This window comes from Euleptes europaea, chromosome 13, assembly GCF_029931775.1.
Source record: "Euleptes europaea isolate rEulEur1 chromosome 13, rEulEur1.hap1, whole genome shotgun sequence".
NCBI lineage: Eukaryota > Metazoa > Chordata > Lepidosauria > Squamata > Sphaerodactylidae > Euleptes > Euleptes europaea.
In genome coordinates, this window is record NC_079324.1 from 52736901 (window position 1) to 52754323 (window position 17423).

The 17423-nt window shown below is 42.8% G+C and overlaps 1 protein-coding gene across 1 annotated transcript in view; it reads right to left on the minus strand.

Annotated features, from left to right (window-relative positions):
* Positions 1 to 17423, minus strand: part of TXNRD2 (thioredoxin reductase 2) — a 61715-nt gene that overhangs the window by 31216 nt on the left and 13076 nt on the right. The window contains exons 6-9 of the mRNA XM_056859370.1: positions 16207 to 16285; positions 13894 to 13956; positions 11782 to 11852; positions 592 to 611 (exon numbers count right to left, since the gene is read on the minus strand). Coding sequence (XP_056715348.1) covers positions 592 to 611; positions 11782 to 11852; positions 13894 to 13956; positions 16207 to 16285 — 233 coding nt within the window. The remainder of the gene's footprint in view (positions 1 to 591; positions 612 to 11781; positions 11853 to 13893; positions 13957 to 16206; positions 16286 to 17423) is intronic.

The following is a 17423-nucleotide window of genomic DNA, read 5'->3' on the forward strand; positions in this document are numbered from 1 at the left end:
TGAAATTATAGTACATACCTGAGAGCTGAGCTACATGATCAGCAACAACCACACAGTGAGGCTGCTGCTGGACTGTACCACTTTAAACTGCAAGGGGCAACAGCTTTTTAACATGTGGAAACAAATGAGGATTACACATCAGTATGTCTTTCCATATTTTAAAAAACGATGACCCATGTCAAGGGGGTGGGGGGTAGGCTGGAACCCTGCAGTGGAATATTTCATTGGTTATATAGCTGGGCTCTTGCTGTATTTTAAACCACTGACATCAGTGAACAGTGCTAGAAAGTGGTGCTTAAACATTAGAATGCAAAGCCAACAAAATATAGCATTATTTAATAGAAAATTCCCAGTTCCTGACATGTCATGTTTGAGAGCCCTCTATAAAGCCCTCTACACGGAGATGGAAGGAGCCCATGTAACTGTTGAACAAATTCCCTGGACAACGTATTTGATGCCTTTGCACCGTTTTCCTGGGTTTGGCTAACACACAAACTCACTCTCTTTTTGATTACCGATAATTGAGTCTTCCCAGAAACAAATAAATATGCTTAGCGTATAATAAATCATTACAGCTTTTACAAAGGATACAGCTGGCTCCAACAAGCAACCTGTTCACGAGGATGGGGTGGGGAGAGAAACACAGAAAAGAGTACAGAGATGAGACTGCACATATTTTGACAACTAAAAACAAATTATTTTGTAGAACTCTGGCATGATTACAGGTACGACTGACTTTCAGATTCCAGCACTCTTGGCAGGTATCAGATTGCACGGGAGGAGACACATGGAGGAAAGTGGTTTGTTTAAAATGCACAGAAGTTAACACAACTGGCAAACCTCTCTCCACCAACTACAGACTTCTAAAACAGTGGTTATAAACCATTTATTTAGCACAGTGCAGAATGTTCACTTCTTCCGCTTTGGAAGCAAATGTAAAACTTCTGGAGTGACAAGAGTTATTCTGGGTACCCAAGGTTGGGTGGGATGAAAAAACATATAAATAATGAAAATATCATTTATTAGAAATGCTATGTCCAGATTAAAATTATTTAAAAACGTTAAAACAGCACAATGGCATTTCCTAAGGTTGATATCTATAACCACATGCCAGACGCGATTCGGCCTATATGGCCTTCCTCATTGGTCTATTTGAAACCCATTTAACGCATGCACACATTTACAGATGTATACATATACAGACAATATAAAACAGACCAGGCATGTATATAGGTTGTATAATATATTACCAATTACACAAACATCTGGTAAGATTGTCTCAAGTTGTTATGCTGGGCTGTATATGTCTCCCATATAAGATGTGTACAATTATCAACCTGGTAAAATAATGTGGTATTGGATTGTACAGGAGGAAAGTGGTTTGTTAAAAACGCACAGAAGTTAACACAACTGGCGAACCTCTCTCCACTAACTACAGACTTCTAAAACAGTGGTTATAAACCATTTATGTAGCACAGTGAAGAATGTTCACTTCTTCTGTTTTGGAAGCAAATGTAAAACTTCTGGAGTGACAGAGTTATTCTTAAAAAAAACTTTGCAGTTGAGAACATCTGCCTTTTCCCCACAGATCTACTATTGCTTTGGCGAATTTTCCTCTCCTTACATAGGGCTTTCATTGAGCGATACCAGCCAATTAGGGATCACGTAGTAAACTGATAACATCACAGTGCTACATAGCCAATTCAGATCTGGCTATGTCAGTGAGGGAAAACAAAGATAATTTATAGCAAGGACAAGAACGTAATTCTAGCCAATCAGGAACACAAATACAATGTTTTCTGGGTAGCCAAAATTTCCCACACAATGAAAGATTTCATGAAAAAAAAGACAAGACCGTCCAAGCTGAACAGAGAGAATCCATGTTTTGCCGACAATGTTTTGTTGTTAAAAAGCCAATCAAGTCAAGTAGGTAGAATGGAGATGTGGATCTGGGAGAATGGGATGTGTTTCAGTCCCATCTGAGAAAGTATCCTGTAACCTCATATGCTCTGAAAAATAAGGGCCCCAGTATCTATTAGCAGAGCACCTATGAAGGCCAGCAACTGAACATGTGAAATGGCTCTACTGAAAAAAAAAATGTTTGTGATAATGTGTGTGTGTGTGTTAAGTGCGGTCAATTCGCTTCCAACTCATGGCGACCCTATGAATCAAAGTCCTCCAAAATGTCCTATCTTTGACAGCCTTGCTCAGACCTTGCAAACTGAGGGCGGTGGCTTCCTTTATCGAGTCAATCCATCTCATGTTGGGTCTTACTCTTTTCCTGCTGCCTTCAACTTTCCTAGCATGACTGTCTTTTCCAGAGACTCTTGTCGTCTCATGATGTGACCAATAGACGATAGCCTCAGTTTAGTCATTTTAGCTTCTAGGGTCAGTTCTGGCTTGATTTGATCTATAACCCACTGATTTTTGGGGGGGGGGGGCAGTCCAGGGTATCCGTAACACTCGTAACACTCTCCTCCAGCACCACATTTCAAAGGAATCTACTTTCTTCCTATCAGCTTTCTTCAGTGATAATAGCCAATAGGAAAGGTGACACTACAGTACTGGATGTTACATCTGAAACGGCTCATTCACACACACACACACACACACACACACACCCATCATCATCATCATCATCACTTGACTAATATGTTCGTATGGATGAGCCCTATCAATGATCCCCTGCAGTAGTCGCAGAGACAAACCCTGAAGCAATGACTTCCAAAAAAGCAGCATAGAAATAAGAATATTCTTCAGCAGAAATCCTTCAATGACACTACCTCAGGAAAACTTGCTGTGCCCACTCTAATGAAAATGGAAGTAAGCAAATCATCCAGGGCTTTCCATGCTTTACAGCAGAAAAATGCAATCCTTTTCACCCCAGAAGCAATTATTTCACCTTTTGCAAATGATTACTGGTGGGGGGGAGAAGAGGGGGACTCCTTATAAAAGCTAAGCTATTGCAAAAGACATCACCTGGTTACCCAGGCAACAGCTAACAAGCAGGGGGGGGAATGAAGCCCAGGGGGAAAAAAATCTTGGATATGGATAATTTCTGGGTTGTATCCCCTCATTTTAACTTAGAGAAAGAATGCACAAATATTGTACATTAAGGCGACAGCTCCGCAGCAGGGCAAACTAAGATGTGGGTGGCCCAGTCAAAGGAACACGTTGGTCCTTTCAAAAGGATAATGCGATGCTCGAGCGGGTAATACCGATGTCAGCCCTAATCCCTAGAGGTACTAATAATATAATTCCGTCACAAAAAGCAAGCTCTTCAAAATAATGCTGTGGGTGCTCCGTCAAAAGTCATCAGCACTCTACTCCGCTGTGAGGGGTGGGGTGACAGGAATGCGCCTGGAGTTATTATCTGAAGCAATGCTTATGAATCTTGTGAAGACAGGGGAGGCTTGTAACTGTCCGGCTGTGCTGAAGCATTATTCAGCACGGAGAATAGGTGGGCTCAGGGGATCAGACTGAGATTTGGCTACAATAAGAACGAAGAGATGCCCCAACGGACCAGACAACCAGAAAACCACGCTTGATCGGCTGTTCCACAAGCCACACCATTTACTTATTAAACTATTTATATCTTGCCTTCGCCGCACAGACATGGGCCCAAGGTAGCTCAATCAAGCAAAATGAGAATCTAAAAACTACAATATTCTAGCAAAGGAAATGAAACACCTTCACAGCCTCTGGGCATACAGCAAGGGTCACTGGGGGTGGGGGATAGGGTTGCTAGCTCGTGGTTGGGAAATACCTGGAGATTATTGGGGCGGAGCCTGAGGAGGACGGGGTTTGGGGAGGGGAGGGACTTCAATGCCATAGAGTCCAATTGCCAAAGTGGCCATTTTCTCCAGGTGAACTGATCTCTATCGGCTGGAGATCCATTGTAATAGCAGGAGATCTCCAGCTAGTGCCTGTAGGTTGGCAACCCTAGTGAGGGAGGAGATAGTTGAGGATTTCCCGCATTGTGCGGGTGGTTGGACTAGATGGCCCTTGAGGTCCCTTCCAGATCCATGTTTCTATAATCTAATCAGCAGCTACACCTCACTTAGCTAAGGGCCTTTACACATTCTTCTGACTGCTACCAAGGAGGTATTTCCAGAGAGGTAGCCATGCTAGTTATCATGTCAGTCTATCATAGCAAAACAAAACGGAAGTCCAATGCCACCTTAAAGACTAATAGCATTTATTTTAGCATGACTTTTCTTGAGTCAGAGCTCACTTCCTCAGAGGCCATGAATGGAAGAAAAACATTTCCCTCATTTTCATGCAGACAATTACAGAACAGAAGGGGAGAAAGGGAGGAACTGAGAGGCCTGGTATCATAAATCAGGTGTGGTTCACACATAACAGATGATGGGAGAGGTCAGAGGTTCCATTTTAAGCATGTCTCACACTATAGGGCTCCACACAATCCTTCCCATAAATGGTGTACCGTGTGGAAATAGCAACAAAAACCGGCTTTACTGTAGATAAAGCAAACTATCATTCCCCACAACAGCAGTGGCGGTAAGAAGCGACCCTACAATTGCAGAAATGGTTTAGGCCTGTTTCAGGCCTTGACCTCACCAAGGTGATAAAACCTGAGTCTGGATTATACTTAGGGTTGCCAAATCCAGCTTGGGAAATACCTGGAGATTTTGGGGGTGGAGCCTGAGGAGGGCAGGGTTTGAGAAGGGGAGGGGCTTCAATGGACTACAATGCCATAGAGTCCACCTTCCAAAGTGGCCATTTTCTCCAGGTGAAGTGATCTCTGTCACCTGGAGATCAGCTGTAATAGCGGGAGATCTCCAGCCACCACTGGGAGGTTATATACGGACATTTCCGTGTGTATCAGTACATAGCACAAAATCATACACAGAAACCAATATGCACAAGGAGTATAACAAAATGCAAAAATATATTACATGCCAAAAAAAGCAAGTTTAAATCAACTATATACAAACACTGAGATGCAATAATTATGATTACGAAAGTCCCATGTCTGACACATTCTCTCAAATCTTGTTTTACAAGTGCAGGTCAGAGACTTTTCTCGATGGGATATATTCTGGTGTGCTCCCCTTGTCAGGGAGGAAGAGGAAGACAGTTGTTTCAAGTTCCAATTCTTCATCAGTCCCTCTTCATATCCATTTTGTATCTCACATTACAAATTCCAATCCCTTCCTGGGCTGACTTGAAAAGGTTCCCAGCTGGATACCATCAAGTTAGTAAAGGTTCCAAGATGGACACCCTATCTCAATACTCTTTTTTGGCATGTAATATATTTTTTTGCATTTTGTTATACTCCTTGGGCATATTGGTTTCTGTGTATGATTTTGTACTACCACTGGGAGGTTGGCAACCCTAATTGTACTACTTCAGACTATAAGGGGGCTCACATGACTGGATGTTCCCCCATAGCAAAAAATATCTCTTCACGTAGAAGACTAGCACATCAGGGCAAAGGATTTTTGTTCCAGTGGGGTAGCCGTGTTAGTCTAGTGTAACAAAACAAGACAGAAGTCTGGTGGCACCTTAAACACTAGCAACGTTTATTCCAGTATGATTTTGGCTCAGTCTTCTCTCTGAAATGCTAGTTTACTATGGGTAGGGGTATTGTTTTCACACTAGGGTTGCCAGGTCCCTTTTCGCCACCAGCAAGAGGTTTTTGGGGCGGGGCCTGAGGAGGGCGGGGTTTGGGGAGGAGAGGGACTTCAATGCCATAGAGTCCAATGGCCAAAGCAGCCATTTTCTCCAGGTGCACTGAACTCTATCGGCTGGAGATCAGTTGTAATAGAAGATCTCTGCTAGTACCTGGAGGCTGAAACACAAAACCAGCACACACAATGCAATGCAATACAACTATATTAAAGTGCAAAATATCAAGTGAAATACTTAACTTCTGTAGCATCGCTACACATATGCAATACTATTAACATATGAACTATATCAGACATACTTACCTGGATCAAAAGAACGTATAGAATTGATGTTGCTCCTTGCACCTTTGTGTATTTGCATATATTGTAAATATTAGTGTCCTCAGTTAAGTATTTCACTTGATATTTTGCATATAGTTGTATTGCATTGAATTGTGTGTGCTGGTTTTGTGTTTCAGCAATACCCCACAGCATAGAGCCTATTTTGTTTGCTAGGTAGTACCTGGAGGCTGGCAACCCTATTTCACAGGGACATATTTCATCATGGTAGCCCCCATTTGCACGCTGAAAAAAGGCAGTCCCGGCACTGATTTCTCGCATAAGATAGAACAAAATCTCTGTGTACACCCCTCAATTCACATTGAGGGTCTCTACACAGGAACTGAAGAGGAGGGGGAAAGGGAACATGATCACAACCAGTTCACATGTCAACAGGCCTAAGAACTTATGATTTCTGCTCTCTTTTCTTCACGCAGAATACGCCACGGCCAGTAATGGTGTTGTATCAGGCAAACGATATTTTGCAGCTCTTGAGATGTCTGCTGCTGTTTCGAAGTACTCTAAAACTCAAGGACTATAAAAACTTCTGATTTTCCCAGCTACGCCTTCCAAACATGCCAGCCAGCCCAGCCTTTGTGCTAAGGTAAAAACAGAGGGAGAAAGCCCCCAAAGCAGTAAATGCCAGAGGGGAGTACATTTCAAAAACATGAAGGCATTAAATTGAATTGTAGGAACATTTATAAGGGAAATCCACTTGACAGAAACAAATGTGGCTCAAATGCGCCCGTCGCCCCCCTCCTCTGTCGGCAGCGACACAAGCTGATAAAGTACAGAAATGCTACTGTAGGCCCTCAAGGCTTATTTTGACTAAAGTTTAGGAATGCAACATATAAACACAAGACTCCCGCATTACACTGTTACAACTTGCATTAACAGGGATTGGACAAAAGCCACATTTTCGCAGAAATATCTCACAGGGATTGCATTTTGGTTTGGGGGGGGGAATGCAAAGCAAAAAAAACAACATGCAATTTCCTCACATAAATCACGCTCTCAGAATTCAAGAGGTGACTGATATACTGCAAACAACTGCAGATTTAATTTCCCTTTTAAACTGTAGTCAAAGACCACCCCCTGTTTATCTATTGAAGGGTGAATGGAACAGATGCCACGTTTTCAGGAGTCAACACTGCTCGAATGTTGATCGGTGGCCTATTTTGGCTTCGGCGTGTCACTTTTGATGGATACGCAAAGCACCCTCTTCTTCTGCTGTGTGAATTGCTTTTCATGGCATTAGGTCAGTAGAAGATATATTTAAGGGGAGGGGATCTAATGGTCTGGTAACTGTGAAAAGCGTTTTTATTTCTATTTAATGAAATGTTCATCATTAGCATGATGGGGGGTGAGGGTGGACAGGGCCTAAATATTCCCCAGACATCAAGAACCGCCCCCCCCCCCCAACGCACACCACAAGATCCCTGCTAGCAGGAGTCAGAATACCCAGCATATGGGGTAAAGGGTAGATTTTGTACCCAACTGCAATACTTTTCTTCTCTCTCTAAGAGGATATTTGGCTGTAGTAATGCCATCAAAGTTCAGACTCCCAAAGCTCAAAATATGACTTTTGGCCGTAATGTTTGCCTTCAATAGACGGGTATTATGACCTGACAGTAATTGCTTCGTCTTAGATTTTAATCTGAGACAGAAATTAACACCCTACAAGAACCAATAACACCCTCTTCCTTTTTTTGGTTTGTGATAGCAAGCAGGCAGGCAGGCAGAAGAGTTGGTTTTTATATGCCGTCTTTCTCCACCATTTTTAAAAAGGAGAATCAAACCGGCTTACAATCTCCTTCCCTTCTTCTCCCCACAACAGACACCTTGTGAGGTAGGTGGGGCTGAGAGAGGTCAGAAAGAACTGTGACTAGCCCAAGGCTATCCAGCTGGCTTCATGTGCAGGAGTGGGAAAACCAACCTGGTTCACTGGCTCTTAACCACTACACCACGCTGTCTCCCCAAAATTCAGACACAATTTCAGTAGCGTCCAAGGCATAGCAGCTCTATAAAATGTAATTTGCCTATACTTGATATTAGGAGGTCAGCCATTGTGAACTGAGCCAGCCACTAAAACCACAGAGGCCAACATGGGTTCCATTTCTGATATATATATTCTTTGTGTAGGGGTGAACTGTGGCTAAGCCAGTTTGACAGGCTTGAAAGAAAATATCTACTGCTGGTTCAAGCCACAAAACCAATTTTTAAAGAGAAAGTTAATAACAAATCCTTACTTTATATTCCGTGGAAGATCAGGAAAACATCATAATCCAGAATCTTGACTTTTTAAAAAGGATTAGGCTCAGCGACAGTTCCAACGAGCAGTTCTCCCCCTACACACACACACACACACACTGCATTCAGAAATCACAGAAAAACTTCATTCTAAACTGATTGGATTGCAACCGTTTGTTGCTGTGTTGACATGCATTCCTTGCTCTTTCCAACTCCCTTCATGCAGAGAATTCCCTGGCATGACCAAGCTCCAATCCACTGTGATGTCTGAAAAGAGGTGCCTAGGTGAACTGAAGATGTTCACGTTATGCAAACCAGGATTTTAAAACGGGGTCCAAGCAACATTTAGTATTGTGCTGTATAACTTGAGGGGGGGGGTTAAAACTGACAAAAATCTAATGTATTAGTAAATTAAAATAAAATGCAATCCGGTCCTTAAGTGGATAGTTCAGAGATCTCAGTCGTCATTTACCATAAATACCATTTACCATAAACATTACACAGTATTTAACAAAACTGTATCCTTCAAAAGCTGTCCTTAAAGCAAAAGATATATTAGTAACATATTTCTAATGTTTGTAGATTAAATTTTACAGGATTACGGATTACTTTTTGCAGAATACGGCCAGATGTGCTGTTCAAGTACTCTACAACTCCTTAGCCAATATTAGGAAAAGCTGACGTATCATAAATTCCTCCATGTTCTTAACCATATCTTTAAAAAGCTAATTTTCCCATTTCTGCTAAAATTTTATTAGATGGTCCTTCTGTCCTAGTACTCCACTTGATTTTCCAGGGTCTGGAATACGTAGTCTTTGGCTTTGCCAATGAATTCAGTAGGAATACTCTTTCATCTACATTCGTACCTGGAAATAGATCCAATATAATTTTGTTTGCCAAATTGTTTTCCCTGACACACTCATCACTGGGTTGTTCTTTTAAAGAGTCAAATTTCACAAGTGTGTGCAACTGCACATTGAGCAGATCAAGCAAAACACCCTTCAATCCCATAATACCCTGAGCATCGTGAAAGTAGAAAACAATTTTAATAGCGGCGAAGCTTCTAGAGAACGGCACAGGAGAGAACAAAGACAGGCCTGATGAATCAGTGCAAGGGGAAAACAATGACGATGAATAAACCGGAGCTCTCAGACCAAACATATATTGAATTGTATTATGATTTCATCAGGAACTTTCCCTGTTCAACTTGCGCCAATTCCCAGATGTCCCCAAATTCAGATCAGCTGCTAGCTAAATCTACAGAATTGAGAAACAGACAGTTTTCATCTGAACTTCAGCAGTTTTAGAATGTTTGTAACACTGCCAGGTAGAAATGTCAACATCCAAATGAGGTAGGTTATATTTTTCCAGCCAAAGACACAACTGATGGATGGCAAGAATAAAAGATTATACAGTAAACAGAAGCCTGTCTATATTCTATATTCTAAGTATATATTCTATATATTCTAAGTATATATATCTAAGTATATTCTATATTCTAAGTATTTGCTGCCCTCTTGTGGCCCAGATATAAGGATGACAAGAGATATTATGGAAATCTGCATTACTACTACTGCTTATGTGGCACCGGCAGTATATACAGGATTTTACATATTCACATGTAATGCCAAAATATGTTTTGATGTCATATGATCACATACTCCCTCCCCTCCCTCCCTCCCTCAATTCCCTCCTACACTTTCCGTTTTGCAGCAAACCACAATTTAGCAAACCACAGTTTAACACTGTTACCAATATGGCAAACCTGGTTATGGTTTGGAGGGCAAGCAGTATAGAAGTATAGGAGGGAGTATAGAAGCCCATAGCTCATACCAGTAATCTCTACCTGCAGTTAGGCATTACATATGAACCAAGTATAGTGCAATCATTCTTATATAGATTGCAGATGAATCTATGCTAATGGTGCTACACAAACTATAGCCACTAGCATAATTAGTATACATTTAACTACTTTCTCTAATAAATAATGCTTGTGCAAATCACTAAAAACAACAAAAGAAAAGTTGGTTTTTATATGCCGACTTTCTCTACCTTTCTTAAGGAAGAATCAAATGGGCTTAATAACCTTCCTTTCCCCTCCCCACAACAGACACTCTGAGGCAGGTGGGGTTGAGAGAGCTGTAAGAGAACTGTGACTAGCCCAAGATCACCCAGCTGGCTTCATGTGTAGGAGTGGGGAAACCAACCCAGTTCACCAGATTGGCGCCCGCTGCTCATGTGGAGGAGTGAGGAATCAAAGCCGGTTCTCCAGATCAGAGTCCATCGCTCCAAACCACCGCTCTTAACCACTGCACCACACACAGACAAAATCGGTGTTTCAATAGCTCTCATGGCTATTAATATGAAGCATCAATGAAATACTATATGCAAAAAGGATCCTTTCCTACAAAAGAAGCCAGACAGGTGAGGACAGAGGCTGCCTTACAAGGCATGGAAGGTCACAAGCAGTTCAAAGACAGTTAAAATGGGAGGTGGGATAGGAAAGATTTGGGTGTAGGATGGAAAGTGTCCAGATTATCTATTCCCTCTCCTACATGCTCCAATCATCACATAGTAAACTTGCTGGTCAAGTACTTATTATGAAGGCAGAAAAACCAGGTCACTTGCATGCTTGGAAGTGTATGCAACCCATGAGTATGCAACCCTCCCCCGGCCCAGGCATCAAAATTGTGTTGAGGACTGAATATTGTTGAGGATTCAAAATATTGAGGAGATTTTGCTCAGAACGCTGAGAACAGCGGAGGGGAGGGGAGGGGAGAAAGGAGAACCCAGAGGGAGACTGGAAGTTTGGCCTGCGTAAGCCCTGCTTGAGGGAGCGAGTTAGGGGTGGGTAGAAGGGAATTCCTCCGACTGTTCATCCAACCCATACGATTGCTTCTGAGCCCACACTGCTCCTCTCCCTCCTTGTGTGTGTGTGTTAAGTGCCGTCAAGTCGCTTCCGACCCTATGAATCAGTGTCCTCCAAAATGTCCTATCTTTGACAGCCTTGCTCAGGTCTTGCAAATTGAGGGCTGTGGCTTCCTATATTGAGTCAATCTATCTCTTGTTGGGTCTTCCTCTTTTCCTGCTGCCCTCAACTTTTCCTAGCATGACTGTCTTTTCCAGTGACTTTTGTCTTCTCATAATGTGACCAAAGTATGACAGCCTCAGTTTAGCCATTTTAGCTTCTAGGGTCAGTTCAGGCTTGATTTGATCTAGAACCCACTGATTTGTTTTTTTGGCAGTCCACGGTATCAGTAACACTCTCCTCCAACACCACATTTCAAAAGAATCTACTTCTTCAGCTTTCTTCAATGACCAGCTTTCACAGCAAGTAATAGGGAATAAGATGGCATGAATTAATCTTGGTGGCCAGTGACACATCCTTACACTTCAGAATCTTTTCTAGCTCCTTCATGGCCGCCCTCCTTGTAATCATAACCAAATTATAAAAGCTGAGGGGAAGAAATATATTGAGCGGTAGGACAACACACAAGGAGAGAGAGAGTAAACAAGTGAAAAATTCACACATCTTCAAGGCCCTGTGAAAGCAGCTTACGTTTTCCCGGGAGATTTTTTCAACCAGAAGAGATCGTCACTTGTGATCCCATGCTCCAGCGCCCCAGGAATCTACAAATGAAACCTGCAACTGTTATCAACGTTATTGCCAAATAATTTTGCGTGTTAAAGAATATCACGCATGAAGTAGTAATTTGGCCTGTACAAGCCGTTATCAGTCCAGTTCCCAGTTTTCCACAAGACCCAACATGACAAATGTGTATTTTTGAAACCCAGGCTGCACTCCTCATGATGAAAAATAAGCACAGTCCATAGTTTACGTGGTGTGAATACCGAGCAATGCCTTTCACCTAACCAATGAGGCCTGGTGCAGACCATAGCCTGCAAAGTAGTATCTGGCCTTAGGGATGCATGCTTCTTTCTTACCCCTTCTTCACTCTCCAGTGCCAGTTTCCCTTAAAACCACAACATCGAGAGGGGAAGGGGGAAAAGTCACTCCAGAGAAGAGTGGAAGGGAATGTTTTCGGGTCAGTCAGCTAGGACCGGCCAGCTTCGGGCCTCTTCCTTGGGTCTCAGCTTGAAAGGGGATTTAGCCAGAGTGGTGTAGTGGATAAGAGCGGTGGTTTGGAGCGGTGGAATCTGATCTGGAGAAGCGGGTTTGATTTCCCACTCCTCCACATGAGCGGTGGAGGCTAATCTGGTGAACTGAATTTGTTTCCCCACTCCTACACATGAAGCCAGCTGGGTGACCTTGGGCAAGTCATGCTCTCTCAGCCCCACCTACCTCACAGGGCATCTGTTGTGGGGAGGGGAAAGGAAGGTGATTGTAAGCCGGTTTGATTCTTCCTTAAGTGGTAGAGAAAGTCGGCATATAAAAACCAACTCTTCTTCTTCTATAACCCAGTTCCTCCTCCTCCTCCCCAATTCCTCCTCAGTCCAAGGTAGAAAGGCTCTAGATACTGTCCAGCAGCCTCTACAGATCCCATCTCTTCGCTCCTGCTTTCACCAGAGGTCCAGGTCTTACCCCTCCCCTGTTCCTGGCAACCAGACTGACAGACTGGTGAGGCTTAGGTGGCTTAGAGAACACAGGCCCTCATGTCTCCTCATGGCCCATTACTACTGCCTGATCCATTAGCAGCTATTCTGGGAAGGTGGGCTTGGCACCGCTTGTAAGTTGTGGTGATGGCATCTTTGGGGCCAGAGTTGCAGTTCACAATCAGTCCCAACACACACTTCCTCAACTCTGGCTCCTGATTTGCCAGGAGTCGGCATTATATCCAAAATGTGCTTTAGAACGATCCCTTGTGTATTACAGGGAATGTGAGCGGGAACGGAAACGATGCTGTTACTACATCAGCTTGCCGGTGCAAAGTTTCCCAAACTCTTAACCATGGTGACAAGATCAGGGGTGTCCCCTCTCCTTCCCTGGTGTGAATTTTTCCAGAGCTTCCCTTTTCAGATCTAACTATAATGTAGCATTACAGCTGCTCCAAGGGTAACTCTAACAGTGATGGCGGAAAGTTCCATCAAGTCGAAACCAACTTACAGGAACCTGCAGGGATGTCAAGGCAAGAGATGTTCAAAGAAGAAGAGTTGATTTTTATATGCCTCAAGGGAGAATCAAACTGGCTTACAATCACCTTCCCTTCCCCTCCCACAACAGACACCCTGTGAGTTAGGTGGGGCTGAGAGAGCTCTTAATACAACTGTAACTTGTCCAAGGTCACCCAGCTGGCTTCATGTGTAGGAGTGAGGAAACAAATCCAGTTCACCAGATTAGCCTCTGCCGCTCATGTGGAGGAGTGGGGAAGCAAACCCGGCTCTCCAGATTAGAGTCCACTGCTCCACACTACCGCTCTTAACCACTACACCACGCTGGCTCTCTCAAAGGTGACTTGCCATTGTCTTCCTCTGTGTAGCAACCCCAGACTTCCTTGGTGGTCTCCCATCCAAGTACTAACCAGGGTTGACCCCACTTAGCTTCTGAGATCTGACAAGATTAGGCTAGCTTCAGTCATCTAAGGTCAGGGTGCACACACAGTCACACACAAATCTAAATTTTGAAACACACAAATCTAAATTTTGAAACTTCTAAATTTTGAAGCTGCTTTCCCAAACTTGTTTTGAATGGATTTGAATCAATGTAACTTACATTTGCTGGATATTTAGGCCTCCCTCCAGTGGCGAGGACTATGTTTTCTGCCGTGAGCAAAGTCTAGGAATAAAGACACAAAAATGTCAGGAACAAAGGAAAAGGCTTTGGCCATTTATGCATGGCAATTTGCTGTGCGGTCCATGCTGAAGTACCCGGCAGGTTTTTTTGAGTTTTGCACGGGAAATTGACGAATCAGACTCCACTGCGCAGCCAGTGCTCACAAATGGCGCATTTTGGAAAAGCACTTCTAACACGACTTTTTTGGACCACCCCGCCGTGACTGCAAAGAATCCGCAATAGGTTTCATGAATAATTAAAGCCGCAAATGATCATGTCCCCGCCTCTCCTCCGCCCACCCAGGTCTTCCCCCGCCTTTGTACCGCCTACCTGCTCTTCCTGACCCCATCCCCTTTCCGAACCTGCCATCAAGGGAGGAAGCCATTTCCCTGTTCATTTTTCGCATGCAGAGTGCGGCGTGAATGCAAACAACTCGCCGCTATTTTTTATTATTATCTCATTTCCTTTATCAATATATTGCTATCTTGCCACTGCCATGCACCATGGCTGTGGGAGGAACATCATTGAGATAACCCAGCCCTATCGGAGCAAAGTTCTGCGCGTTGGGATACCATTGCATAATTCGCTGCTCCAATCAACATCGGACTTTCTCATTTGATTCGGTGCCATGAATAAGCGTTTTAAAAGGCGGATTTAAAAAAAGAGATTTGAGGGAGCAGCAAATTCATCCGTGCATAAATGGCCTTTGACAAATTTCCCTCTGTGCATGCTTATCTCCAACATTTAAAAAACATAAGGACATAAGAAAAGCCATGCTGGATCAGACTAAGGCCCATCAAGTCCAGCAGTCTGTTCACACAGTGGCCAACCAGGTGCCTCTAGGAAGCCCACAAACAAAGGCCATTTATGCATGGTCAATTTTGATGCTCAGTTAAAGCTCTTCTTTAAAATGCGACTTTAAAAATGCCTATTAATGGTCCCAACGCAAAAGGAGAAATTCCACCCACCCCCACTCGCCTGCTCCTTCATTCGTTTGCACAGCCATTAGCATGTGCATAGCTAACGCGCCACTGTTGTTTTGCATGGTTCCCTCTGGTTATTCTTCCCAGCAGCTGCAGAGCAAACACAAAAGGTCGTGTTAAGTGGGTTATTTTGAATGCGAAGCAGGTCTGTACCGGCTTTGCAGTCGCTTCTGGAATGACGGTTCAGTGTGCAAAATACAAAAAAATCTGCAGGGCAATTCAGTCTGGAACGTGCTGCTAATTACCATGCAAAAATGGCCACGATGACTGCAGCAGCATTGTCCTGCCTGTGTTCCAAAGCACCTAATATAATGGGCATGCTCCTCTGACCCTGGAGAGAATAGGTATGCAACATGACTAGTATCCATTTTTACTAGTAGCCATGAATAGCCCTCTCCTCCATGAACATGTCCACTCCCCTCTTAAAGTGCCTGAAATCCATGCATGCAAAAAGAGGCCTAAATATTGCAACACAAATTTCACAATGTTTTAGAACACCATCTTGGACGTATTCTTCAAAAACAGAACAAAAAGCGCCCAATCTTTCAAAAGATTTCTCAACGTAAGTCTGTGTCTCAGCTTGCTGCCTAGCATTATAGCAAACCCACCCTCCAAATTATTCTGCATTCCTCTGATATTAAAGGTTTTCAGTCTTCTTTCAAGGAACTGCACTATATATATATATCTCAGCATCTGTGAATAGATTTCTCATTAACTCCAAATCTGTCTCCAGCAACGTCTTCCAAACAACCTAACCTAATCAAACAATCTCATGGCTATTAATATTAAACATCCGTTAATCTCATGGACTATCAAAGGTTTCAGATCAAAATAACAGATTATGACGTGTCCAAGAATATGAGATATCCGTCTGCACATGCGGACTTCTCCAATATGAAAGCAAATGCAGTGTGTCTGTGAAACACCATGAATGCAAAACTTAAAAACAAACACCTTCCCTTTAAATTAACAGATATCAATCTAGAAGGGACAGTCAACCAACCCTAGTTTTGGTTCTCAGTTGGTACAATTTGATTCAAATCTTTTACCCTGTCCTCCCCCCACCCCGCACCAAAACCCCCGCTGAAGCTACAGCAATATTTTACTGCTTTTGCAGAACTGCTAAGGACAGCCATTACAAGCCTAGTGGTATAGAGCCAGCCATAGCTCCACAACAAAACTTTCACGGGATAAACTAGAAGCAACCCGGTTTGATTGTTCCCGATACCAGAAGTCCATTAAAAGATGAAAAGCCAGCCAAGCCTCTTACCTCTTGGCCTGCTTTTGACAGCCCACGAATCGTGTGAGCGTCCATAAAACTGCCTTTCAAGTTGAAGTACTTCACTTTTCTATTAACAAAAAGAAAACAAGACAGAATTGCGGCCTGTGCATCTTTTTTAAAAATTCATTTTATTCGTATTTAAAAAAAAAAGAATGGGGTGAACATACACAGTACAAAGGGGAAGGGAAGGTCCAATCTGTCATTCAAATAGTCTTGGTATTTAAACAATGCAAATTCAAGACATTAATGCCTTAATATGACGCTGTTTGATTCTATCCCTGAACTTTTGCCAGCTTGTGCTTTTTTTTTTAGTCTTTTCTATAAGTTCCTCTAATTCCAACATTTAAAAAATCTTCCAAGAGTTTTTTATGATTTTGCCCAATACTTATTGCCTTAAATTTTATTTTTATGAGTTATCTGAGTTAACACGTATATTGTGAGTCAGGAACTGTTCACTTATTTTTAAGGGAGATTGCTGACATTTAAAGAACTCTTTCTGCCTTTTTTTCTTACATGGTTATTTTAATAAACTTATAAAAGGGCTTCCATTTTGTTTGATAATGTTCTTGTGTTTTATCTGCCAGATAATCTGTTAGTTTCGCCATTGTTATGTAATCCAGTGATTTTTTCAACCAATTTTGCACATCTGGTATGGTCTCCATCTTCCAGATGGTGGCTATAGTTGTCCTTGCCGCTGTTATTAAATATTTGATCATATCATGGTGTTCGTTTTTTATGTCGTCAGGGATTTTGTTTAAGAGAAATAATTTCGGATCATAATCGATATGTCTTTCCAAAATTTTCTCAATACTTTTGTGGACTTCTTTCCAGAATTTTTGAATTTTTTCACAGGTCTACCAACAATGGTAGAAAGTGCCTCATGCATCTTGATAAATCAGCAATGTCCCGCTAAATTCAATGGGACTAGCTCCCAACGGAAGCGCAAGCAGGACCACAACCATGACAAACTGCTGCCATCGTCTCAGCGTACCTTTGGCATCACGATATTGAAAAGATAGAGGAGATGGCAGGGAAGAGAGAAATAACGAACAGGAGAAGGAAAAACCCCCAGCATTCCATGCAGAAGCGGGTTGGGTAGTGAAAACGGCCCTGGGGCACATCAAGCTGAGAGGCCCCTGCAAGCCAGCACTGCAGGAACACGCAATGCAGTGGGGCCAACGGGGTGCATTGGCTCACCCACTGTG